General features: G+C 39.1%; 1 protein-coding gene across 1 annotated transcript; it reads left to right on the top strand.

Annotated features, from left to right (window-relative positions):
* LOC107621442 lies at nt 1,039-1,507 on the top strand. Its single transcript, XM_016323465.1, has 2 exons — nt 1,039-1,139; nt 1,243-1,507. The coding sequence occupies exons 1-2, from the start codon at nt 1,039-1,041 to the stop codon at nt 1,505-1,507; spliced, it is 366 nt and encodes a 121-aa protein (XP_016178951.1).

The following is a 12,396-nucleotide window of genomic DNA, read 5'->3' as shown; positions in this document are numbered from 1 at the left end:
ACAAGCATGCGGATGCTCTAGCAACATTGGAGAGTAGAGTCACTATTCAAAATGGACAACATACTTTGAAACACCGGACAGCTAAAAGTTCTGCCAGAGAAGAAAGGATGTCCATGAAAGAAAAAACCAATGATTGGCGAAAGCCTCTACATGAATAGCTCAGAACACTCAATATCACCAAAGAAACAAGAGGATTTTGCCTCCTCAATGGGCAAATTCTAAAAAAAAAAGCAACGATGGACTCCCCATGAAATGTGTAGAAGAAGAGGAAGGGAAAGAAAAAGCAGAACAACTACATGGAGCCACTTGCAAAAAAGAATGCCCTGCATTGTACCAAAGGCTCCAGAGGTGGGGTATTTTTTGGCCAAAAATGAAGTCTCATAGTGATGAATTACAAGCCTCTTCCAATCTTGTCAAGAAAAAAAAGAAAGTATGCAGATATGTAATGTTCACAATTGGCAACAATCTATCGTAGAGTACCTCGATGCTGGAGTTTTGCCTTTAGAAAAAATAGAAGCTGAAAGATTGAAGAAGAAATCAGAATGCTACTTTTTGAAGAAAGGAGAGTTGTTCAATAAGAGTTTTACCGGAGAGGTGCTAAAATGTGTTCGAAATGAAGAAAAAGACATAGTCTTAGAAGAAGTCCATCAAGGGGTATGTGGAAGACACCAAGGAGGAAGGGACTTGTGGTATGAACTAATTAGGATTGGCTATTACTGGCCAAAAATGAAAGAAGATACAATTAATTAAGCCAGGAGGTGTTTGTAATTTCAAAAGCATGCAAACTTGATACATGCTCCAAGCGTGCAGAAGAACAGCCTCAAAACACCATACTCATTCCATTCATGGGCTATAGATTTCGTGGGACCAATCAACCCCCATCAATGGAAAAGAAATAAACTCTAGTTGCAACAAAAAGTTTCACCAAGTGGGTAGAGGTTGTGATTGTCAGGGAAGCAAATGCTGAAGCAGTAGTAAGATTTATCAAAGAAAACATAATATGCAGGTTTGGGCTGCCAAGTGTTCTAGTGTCTGATAATGGAACTCCTTTTGTTAACCAAAGAGTGTGGAGTGTTCTTGAAGAGTACCAAATCAAACATCACAACTCTTTCTCCTACTACCCATAGGGCAATGGCCAGGTAGAGGTTACTAACAAGAGCCTTTTGAAAATACTCACAAAGATGGTGACCAATGCCCATAAAGATTGGAGTGAATACTTACACTTGCTCTTTGGGCTTACAGAACAACTAGATATGAAACAACCAAAGTAATACCCTTCTCGTTGGTTTATGGCATTGAAGCTATACTGCCAACAGAGATTGAAGTACCCACCGCCAGAATGTTGTTAGATGAAGCAAGGGATCGTGAAGCTAAGTTACAAGAATTGGAAGAAAAAAGAGAAATTATGGGAAGCAAGATGGAAGAATACCACCGAAGACTAGCATTAGCTTATGATAAGCATGTTCGGCTTAGGGTGTTCCTAAAGGGAGATCTAGTACTAACATAAGTAGACGCAGTAATAAAGAAGATGTCTTTGCCAAAATGGGCTCCCAAATAGGAGGGTCCTTACATTGTTTCTGAAGTACACCCTAACGGACACTGCATCCTGCTGGACCCAGACCATGGAACAACCACTGGCCCCATCAATTTCAAGTATGTCAAGAAGTACTATGCATAATTTCAGTTTTAGGAGGCTTCTTTATCAAAAGTCAATGTTTATGTTATATTATTCTGCAAGCATCCTGCAATGCATGGAAGAATTTCATTAGCAATTATATACTCAAAAGTTGTAAATAATGCATCTTAAGAAATTTGTAATACAAAATATTTCTAAAAAGTGAAGTGTCCCACCGTCCAAGCTCCTTAGAAAAAAAAGAGAGCATAAATAGGGCAAGAAAGTTCTAGGTACCTTCATTTTTTGGCCTAAAAAAAGAGGAAGAAAAAAAAAACAAATAGCAGTAGATAATCCTGCTCTTCTTAGAATCATGCCATCTCCCTGTAAAAAAAAGTGTGTATCCAAAATAAAATGATCACACAAGCATGTATAGAAAAATAAAACTCTTGGAGGAGTATGCATAGTATTAAAAAAAAAGGGGAGAATCATAACACCCAAAAAGAGGTGTATAATGAAAGTCGTAGAGGCAGCAAAGCAAAAATATACTTTGTCAAAGCCTTACATGTTTTACAAAATAAAGTGTTGAAAAATTATCACAGTCACAAAATATCACTATAAGAAATCACAGAAGAAGCAGCCTCCTTATGCTTGGTCAATTATTCTCGCTCCAGGCTAACACTGGCTAACCTAGCCTTCATGGTATTCAGTTCAGATGTAAGCTTGTTAACCTTTTTCTTAAAGAGTAAAAACACCAGAAGAGAGTACATTATACTCTCTAGATAATAGTTCTTCTCTAGCAAGATCAGGTACCCTAGGTGGAGGCTCCAATTTAGCAGAAAGATTCTCAAGCCAACTACCACTAAATTCAAATAACTTAAGCTTATTTAGATGATTTTTCACCATATCCCGATGAGTACTCCACAAGTCTGTAAGGGAGTATGAAGTAAAGAAATCCCATGCGTTCAGAAAAGCTTGATACCCAAACTTCTTGAAAAGGCAGTTTAGGTCATTTGGAAGCTGATGCAATCTCCGATAACAAATTCTTTACATCGCCATGAAAATACTCAAACTCATCATGAATAGAAGCTAAAAAGCAAAACAAACAAGTAAGAAAACAACTTTTTCCATCAAGAACTTGTAAAATACTGGCACACCTGACAAATGAAAATAAATACAATGAAACACGACAGAAGAAGCACTAGCTAAGGGTTCCTTTGTGATATTAGAAGTGCTCGAAGCTTGGAAAGTGGACTCAGAAACAATATGAGAAGTTGAAAAATAGGAAAAGATACAAACATGTACACAAACATAGCATGAACAAAAGCATGTATACAAATCTAAAAAAAAAGGACGGAGGAAAACAGTAGTACCTGCTCCAGGAAACACCACACGGATGGGAGTAAGAACACTTCTAGCAGGATTCCCTTGGCAGGTAACACCCGACTCAATGTCAACATTGTTTTTAGAACTTGCTATTGCTTGGGAGCTATCTCGAGCAACACCTTGGGTAGTACCCTCGTCAAGGACATCGCCAACAGCAAATGAACTAGGAGAGTCCCCATTGACCCCCTCTTAGGAGCTCTCATCGCCTACATTTACCGAATCAGCAAGTGCATTGGAAATTATTTTCATTTTACCCAAAAGACAATGAAAGCTACACTTCACAACACTGCTGGATAAGCTAGCCACATCCTTACCAGGAGACTTTGATGACTTAACAAAGCAAGCAGCAGCAGAAGAACCCTTAGTTTTGGCTGCCGAAGAAGGAAAATTTCTTGAGCCACTAGAAATTGGTGAAGGAGTTACATCAATAGAAGGCCTAGGTTGTTTCTTAGAAGACCTCTTTGCAACTTTAATATTTGAACTCTGCACTTTATCACGCTTGACCACTTCAACAATAACAACAAAATCATCAGATTTCTCTTTGAAGAAGGTGGATGTTTGTAACATCTGGCGTCCAAGTCTACAAAACACTAGCATAAAAGATACAACAATCAAACACACAAAGCCCAATAAAAAAAAGAGAGAAAATGAAAGTGAGGAAACAAAAACAAAAATCAGCAAGGAGCAAATATTACTTGTAATGATCGAAGGAGAAAGGTTTTCAGTAATGAAATATGGATCCTTAATCAAAATTGGAACAAATAATCTGATATTTGGAGCAGAGGTATCCTCATATTTCCTAATATTCTTCTTCATACACATAAGGTAATCCACATACTCCATTGTAACTCCTCCATCCCTATCAAGAGGAACAACAAAGCAAGAATTGTACTCTGGGAGTTCATTTTGAAATAGAACCCTTTTTATTAAATTTTTTGGTGGAAAAAAATATGTTCCACGTTCTTTGGATCTTGGTTCCACCCTAGTTGGCGACTTACCCTATTAGGATGATAGATCACTGGACAGATCAAAGCTCCACAGTGGAAGTCCCTATCCATAATAATCAAACCAGGAAGAGGGGTGGGAGAAATACACAAAAGCCAAAATTCATAAGCCCCCTCCTTGCCAGTGGAAATGTCATTATGGTCATGTTCAAAATCAGTAGAATATATACGATGAAGAACCGATACACTCGGCTAGTAAGAGGTTGTGTTCGGCAGAAACAAAAAGTCTCCTCTGAATCAATAACATCCTCCAAAGATTTAGAAGGATGAGCTAAACCCTAAATCCAAGCACGAGAACTTGCCTTCTTGTCAGGAAGAATTATAAAAGGCTTACGGATGGGAGCAAACCGAGAGAACCGCTCAAAAAGAAAGAGTTGAAGAAATATTTCATTAATGAAAGTTAATACTGGAAAGCAACCATGAACAATCTTGAGTTGCTTAGAAAATTGATCAAGCCGGGTATATAAACTACCCAGATACAGAGAACCATGTGGCAGATGTTCTTCTTCAGCGATCAAGCAAGCTAAGAGAAACACCCCATGGCTCATACACTCATCCGCCGGTCCCAAAAACACATATTTACTTAACCAATAAGTGACAAAAGCAGATTCCCTAAGATCTTAAAGAATAGTAGGAGTAGGGACAAACTAACCATTGAGAAAATCACCAAAGAAATAACGAGACCAATTTGAGTAAGAATACTTATCAGTAATATTCTTCCTCTTGGAATCTTACTTCTTGCCAACCACCTCTTTTCCCTTGGAGGACCTATGAGTCTTTGGATGCTTATCCTTGGAGGAAGATTTCTTAACACGCCTACTCTTGGACAACTCTTTTGCATATCGGCCAGCATCACTTAAACTCATTTGAAGATGTCTCGCAAGCTTAAGCAGATCAGAATCTGGGCGAAGAAGAGTGAGATTCACACGGCCAAACACCGATAGTTGAAGAAGAACCACAATATCTTTTAAAGTGGGTTTCACCCACCCCAAGAAGTCAGAAAAGTAGAAGTCTGAGAACACCACCTCTGCCAAAGTAAATTCATATCATATCCAGTTCATTGAACACCCAAGACTGCCAAGAAGAAATCAATTAGTCATTCTTTAATATATAGAAACAAAGTAAAGAAGTGATAAGAATCAATTATGATAATAGATGGTAGAGAACAATCAACCTGCGGATGGCCTCAGCAACACCGACAAACTTCAATCTCCTCACAAAATTACCACCCTCCTCAAACAATATTGTGAATACCCACTTCTGCCAAACCTTATTTACATGAGTAGTTGATACAGATTTTAAAGATGTCCATAAAAACTCTTGGCACTTCAATCGAGAACGAAGTAGAATAAGACCTACTTGATATGAAGGCTTTTCAACAAATTCACCTAAAACTCTACAATCTGAAAAATCAAAGCTGGGTTTCATAGTTTCATCCATACCTAATAACGAGCCAGAGGAAGGAGGGTCTAAAAAAGGTTTCTTAATGAGGGGAGGATCCACAAAAGTAGCCCTATTGTTTGATGGTTTAACCCAAGGTAGAGAGATAGATTCAGAAAATTCGATGGCATATTCTTGAGGAACATCCTCCATATCATCCACAGAAGAGTCAGTACCCAAACTATTATTAGAGTCCTCTAGGTCACTATCTACTATCTCAGCAAGTTTCACAAGAGGCATGGCAACAAAAAGAAACAAGTCCTAAAAAAGAAGAAGAAGAATAGCAACAACAAAATAGAGTGAATATCAAGATCACATGAATACCAATGACAAAAATACTCAACACCAATAGCAAAATCAAAAGAGTACCAATATCATCACAATCCCAACAATAAGAAATTCCAAAAACACCAACACAAAATATAAAGGAGAAAATTGTAGAACACTCAAAAAATTTTGAGAAAGCCAAAGAGCATTGCATGTTAAGAAAGCAACCAGGGAGTTCTCAAATAAAACCAAAAAGCAAAGGTATGAAAATTATTCATCATATTCTTTCCTTGATAAGGCCATTAGCTTTTCATATCCTCACAATATCATATTTCATTTGATGAAGTATATGAATACATTGCAGGACATTATAAATTTACAGTTTTAAAAGAATACGAATATTGAACACTAATAAATTGCTCTAATTAAAAAGTTTATAAAAAAATTACTCATCTTTATGCTATACAAAAAAAAATCCTTTTTATTTTTAAATATCTATTTTTTAGTTACAAATGAGCATTTCTCATCTTTTTTAATCCTTTTTTTTCTTTCAGTCATTAGAAATGAGGATATAACATTTAAAGTATAAGGTGAAAGACCCGGAGAATCCTTATAGCTAATTCCAGAATTAACAATCATCAGAATATAATAACATACATGGGAGCTGAGAGTACAGAATAATCATCAGAGTAACAAGAATTCTGAGTAACAAGAGTACAAAATAATCATCAGAGTTCAGAGTAACAAGAGTTCATAGTAACAAGAGTTCAGAATAGCACGAGTTCAGAGTAACAAAAGTTCAGAATACCAAAAATGTCAAAAATACAATAGTCTTGAATTTTTTAGAACCTTAGATGTCACGAGTATATTTGATCCAAATTAAAAATTTTTGAGACAAAATAAAAAAAAACTTAAGCTAATTCATTTTTAAATTCACTACGTAAAAGGTTATTTTTTGGTGAACAACCAAGTGAAAAAAAAAAGCAAAAGAGCAGAAAAGAAAAAGAAAAGAAATCAGGTTCTTAACAACAAGAGAGGACAAACCACCTTTGGCGGCTGGTGCCAAAGGTGAACCTCATCAGCTCCGCTACCTCCAGATCCTATCGTTGCCAACCGATCTGTCACGACATTAGCTTCTCTCGGGATAAGCCCAAAACGAATATCCCAATCCCTTCTTAACTTCAACTCAAATATCAGTTGTATCACTTCTTTTTCAACATGCCAAAGTGAAACTTGCCAACCAGTCACTAGCTCAAAAGCTGTTGCGCAATCTGTCTCACAGACAACAAGCTTAAGACCCGCCTCCCAAGCCCAAGCCAAACCTTTCTATATACTCCACAACTCCATCTTGATGACACTAGATCCAAAGGAATTTTCTGATCATCTCATTACCCATTGACTGGAGCTATCGCGAATTACCCACCCAAAACTAGCACAATCATCCCCCAAGTTCACACTCCCATCACAATTTAACTTCCAAGCACCAGGTTCTGGCAAAGACCAAGACAGAGGTTTTAATCCCTGGACGCAACACACTCAATTCTGAGTTGTATATTCAAAACCCACCATCCACCTACGAGCCTTGTATGCAATTGACCCAGGAGATCCAAAAACTCCTTGAAAATTACCAATATTTCTGTCTTGCCAAATTGACCATATTATAGCTGCAAATTTGGAACAACCTTCATTGAGGAGGCCATGCTTGAACCAATCATGCACCTCGTGAGAGCCAAAGAAACACACATCAGAAAAACCTAGAGAAACCCAAACTGATCGCACCACTTCACAATCCCGAAAACAATGCAGAATTATCTCTAGAAGTTTATTGCAACGTGTACATAAGGATGAGGAGGAGAGATATTGCCGAAAACGTAGATATTGAGTTGGTACAGCATCATGCAGGCAAAGCCACACTAGGAGCCTCAACTTTTCAGGGACCCGCGCCTTCCAAAGCCAAAGCCAATTGATATTCCTATCCTAATTCAATTTATTCTGAATTAACCATAAATATCTTTGTTTAGCAGAGTAAAGAGTGTGCTCCCAACTCCAACCCAAATCATGATCAGAAGCCAAAATATGTACTAAACTAAGAATGTCTTCCCTTAAGTCCCTAGAAATAAAAGAGTAAATCCTCTCCAAATGCCAAACTCCATCACGGTAAACATCTTCAATGGTCAAAGCAGCCTCACAGATATCAAGAAATTTAACCCTCGCTCCTACTGGCCCAGAGTGCAACCAAGAGTCAAACCAGAAATTCTTAGAAAGAGCTCCCGCTTCCCAAACAAACCCTTCCTTTAATACAGAAGCTGTGTTCACAATAGACTTCCATATATATGATGAAGAACTCATTACTTTAACTACAAATAGGTTTCTATTCTGGAGGTATTTCTGAAGCATAATCTTGACCCACAGTTTCTCTTGATTCATCAAAATTTGCCAAACTAGCTTTCCTAATAAAGAAAAATTGACCAACTGCGACTCCCGCAAAGCAAGACCTCCAAACTTTTTTGGAGTCGTCAAAACTCTCCAAGATGCTAAATGAAGACCACGGTGATTATGACTACCATACCAAATGAAACTTCTAGTAAACTTATCAATGTTAGAGCACACCCCTGATGGAAAAAGGCTTACTTGCATCCTATAAATAGGTATAGAAGATAAAACTGATTTAGCAAGGCAAATCCGACTAGCTTTATTAAGGAAGTGACCTTTCCAAGATGCTAGCCTATTAGTAAGCTTATCAACCACATCATTAAAATCAGCTTTAGTAACTCTGCCATGCTTGAGGGGGACACCAAGGTATTTTCCCAAAGAATTAGCAAAGCGGATAAAAGAAATACCAGTGAAGAGATCCTTGCGTTGTCTAGAAATATTCCTAGAACAAATAGCACGAGATTTGTCAAAATTCACCTTCATACCAGATGCTCTGCAAAAGGTGGCCATAGTGTCCAAAACATGAAGCACTTGAGATTTCTTCGCTTTGCAAAAAAGGATAAGGTCGTCTGCAAAAAGGAGATGGGAGATTACAGGACCTCCCCTAGATACAGTCACTGGTTTCCATCTACCAACCTCCACTTGCCTAGCAATGAGGCAACTCAACCTCTCCATACAAATAACAAATAAATAAGGAGACATAGGGTCTCCTTGCCTCAAACCCCTCTTTGGCTGAAAACCATCCAACCGGTTACCATTCCACATTAGAGAAAGGGAGGAAGACTTTACACATTTCATAATAAGAGAAACAATAGTACCTGGAAAGCCAAACATTAGTAGAGATTGCTCCAAAAACTCCTAGCTCACCCTGTCATAAGCCTTTTCTAGGTCAATTTTAAAAGCAAGAACACCTTTCTTTGATTTGGTTTTCTTCATAAAATAGAGAACTTCCTGGGCTACAATGATATTGTCTAGGGCACCCCTTCCAGGAATAAACCCTCCCTGCAGAGGGCCAATGATATCTTGTAGAAAAGGTCGTAACCTCTCCATAACCACCTTAGTTATAATCTTGTACATGACATTACAGAGGCTGATAGGACGAAACTCTTTCATGCAAGACGGGTTATCAACTTTAGGAATCAGCACCACCAAAGTGTCAAACAGAGCACTATCCAGATCAAACCCAGCAAAAGACTTCTTAACAAGTTCCCATACCTCTATACCAACCACTTTCCAATATTCCTTGAAGAAAAAAGCCTGAAAACCATCGGCACCTGTGGCCTTAAAAGAGTTCATGCCCATAACCACCTTCCTAACCTCTTGTTTAGAAACATCTCTTGTGAGACTTTCAATAGTCTCACGAGATAAAGAAGGTAGTTCCTGATCCCCCATCACATCAAGGTCTACCTGTTCCACATTGCAAAAAAGATCTCTATAAAATTCAATTGCACAATCTTCGAGTTCTTGCGGATCAGTACTCCATCTTCCATCCTCCAAAAACAACCCCTGGACCTTGTTACGCTTCCTCCGCATAATGGTTTGCATATGAAAGAACTTAGTATTCCTATCTCCAAATCTGACTCAGTGCTTTCGGGATTTTTTGATACCAAAACAACTCCTCTTGCATAAGCAGATTACTATATTCAGCCTGTAACTCCCTTTCTTCCTGTATAAGGGATAAAGCATCAACTCTCTCCATTCTCTGTTGGATACTGGTCACACGCCTCTCCAATTCCCTCTTTCTTTTAAAAATATTTCCAAAGACATCTCGGTTAAAGGCCAAAGCATCATCTCTGACCTGAGAAAGGCAACGAATTGGATTGGGTCTATCCTTGTCCCAAGCATCCCTGACCACCGATAAAAAACTTGGGTGATAAGACCAAGCTACTTGAAATCGAAAAGGTTTTACCCTGACTCTTCTATCATTACCTTGACATCGCACCATAATGGGACAATGGTCAGAATGCATCGTCGCCAAATTCTCCACATAGCTTTCCGGAAAACGAAAACACCAAGCATCGGTAGCCACAGCCCTATCCAGCCTCTTCGAGATGAACCGATTACCCTGCATATGTCTGAACCAAGTGTACAAAGATCCATGAGCTCCCAAATCAATCAAACCACACTCATCTAGGAGAGCTTCAAACCGCTCTGCCCTTCGAGAGACAAAGTTCCCATCTTTAACCTCAGATGAAAGAAAGATCTCATTAAAATCCCAATAGCTAATAAAGGACCTGAATAATTTCTGGAAAAATCTGTCAAAACCCTCCAAGCTTCTTCCCTTATGCTAGGAACGGGACTTGCATAAATCGCTGCACAGACCCAAGAGAAACTGCCATTCGAAAACTCAATACACACCACTTGCGAACTCGCTGCCACGACATTGCAAGATACTCCGGGCCATGCAAAAAGCACACAAATACCTCCACTATGCCCCTGAGCTTCTTCAATATGAATAGGAGTATAACTAATCTGTTCCAAAAGACAGCCACTTTTTGGAAAGCACAATGAGTCTCTAAAATGATAAAAATGTACCGATGTAAATTATTTACCAATTGTTTCAGATGCACCCGAGCTAGCTTATTTCTAACTCCTCTCACATTCCAAGCTATAATGTTTGCACAATCCATATATTACTTGGAGTGAGACCCAGACCTCATATTATTTGAGGGTAGTGAGTAGGGTCTCCACTGTAGCCACACTGTGTCCATTCTCAACCGAGGAATTCTGAAGAGAATTAGGCCTTAATCTCTTTAATTTGCTTCTGAATGGCGTTTTAGAAGTCCCCACGCATTGCGAATAAACCCCTGCCCGTTCTGAACCAGGTCCTTGCTTGTCACCCGTCACACCTTGAGCAGAGGTAGAACCTGACGAAGTTAATTTAAAGTTCTTCGTTTGTTTTAGCACTTGATTGCCCTTACTTATGTGTAAAGATGATTCAACCCCATTGATGCCTTTCATATCAGGTTCTTCTTTAGCAACATAGTTAGAAGATTTATCCACATAAGCTTTTTTTGGACTTATCCTGATCATGCCTACCTAAAAAGACCTTCTTGCCCTTTGCATTTCTTTCCACCTTGGTCCACGTTGTATGCCCTGCATGTGCCCCTTCCATTACATGCACTTCCTTATCCTTATTCTTCTCTATCCCAATTGTAGCACTACCAAAAACAAAACCCTTCTCAATATTAGAAGAAAATGGCACCTGATCCATCTTCTTATGATCTTGTTCCTTGTCTTCATTCACCCATGTTTCATCAATGTTCGTCGAAATTGAACTAATCAATTTATAGTCCACACCAACATGCCCATAACAACCACATGTATTGAAGACGAACTCAAGGCATTCATATTTAACATCCAAAACCCTCCCATTCACCTCAACACTACGAGTAATGAGAACACCTAAATCAATTTCCACACAAACCCTCGCATACTTTCCTCTTGCTGCCATCTTAGTTGCTACATCGACTTTCATTGGCTTTCCACCGCAGCGGCAATCCTCAACATAGCCTTCTCATGGTAGTAACGAATCCCTAAGCCGTAAAAGCGTACCCATACCATGGTGGATCCAAAAACCTCCTCCTATGAATAGAACTCAGGTGACCATGGCTTTACAGCAAGATAGAACCCAGATATCATCCAAGGACCACCCAGTAATACCCTCTCCCGATCTTCGAAAGCATCAAACTTCACCAGAAAATAACTATTTCCTACGTCCAGAACTTGAAACCCACCCTTCAATCTCCACACCATACCCAGCTTATGCACCATCGCCGTGTAACTCATATGCTTGCCTAAGACTTTGACGACGATCGCTTCCTTATATGGTACAGATAACGCCACGAGCCCTTCTTCTGAGAAGATGACCCGAGGAGGATGCGAATCTCCGTGGTTCCCTTTGATCACCTTGGCTAGCCTCTCTCCATCTAAAGCCTCGTTCCAAAGCATAGGAGACGGAGACTTCTGTCCAGTTACCATGTCGTGGAAGGAAACCTTTTGAAAGCCATGTTCTTCCTTAGAAACCCTAGTACTCTCCTCCTTCTCACCAGATACAACCCCCGACCCTCTCCCCCTTAGTTTTACCGCCGGCATTACCGGTTACCTCACTACGTGTCACCCTCTTTGTAAACCCCCGCTCACTCCGTCACTCATACCTAAACCTTAGCAGAAAGAGTACAAAAAGAGTACATGTAAAATTGTTGCATTTGCACCGTAAAAGGTTATTTAAACACACAATTTTTTATTTTTTTA

The sequence above is a fragment of the Arachis ipaensis genome, chromosome B10 (assembly GCF_000816755.2).
Source record: "Arachis ipaensis cultivar K30076 chromosome B10, Araip1.1, whole genome shotgun sequence".
NCBI lineage: Eukaryota > Viridiplantae > Streptophyta > Magnoliopsida > Fabales > Fabaceae > Arachis > Arachis ipaensis.
The sequence above is the reverse complement of the archived record's forward strand: the minus strand, read 5'-3'. Positions and strand labels throughout refer to the sequence as shown.

Excerpts from the sequence above, each read along its gene's own strand:
- LOC107621442 (XM_016323465.1), top strand. The coding sequence starts at position 1,039 with ATGGAACTCCTTTTGTTAACCAAAGAGTGTGGAGTGTTCTTGAAGAGT. Across the intron at positions 1,140-1,242 it reads ACCCATAGGGCAATGGCCAG|AACAACTAGATATGAAACAA; the intron begins GTAGAGGTTACT and ends TTGGGCTTACAG.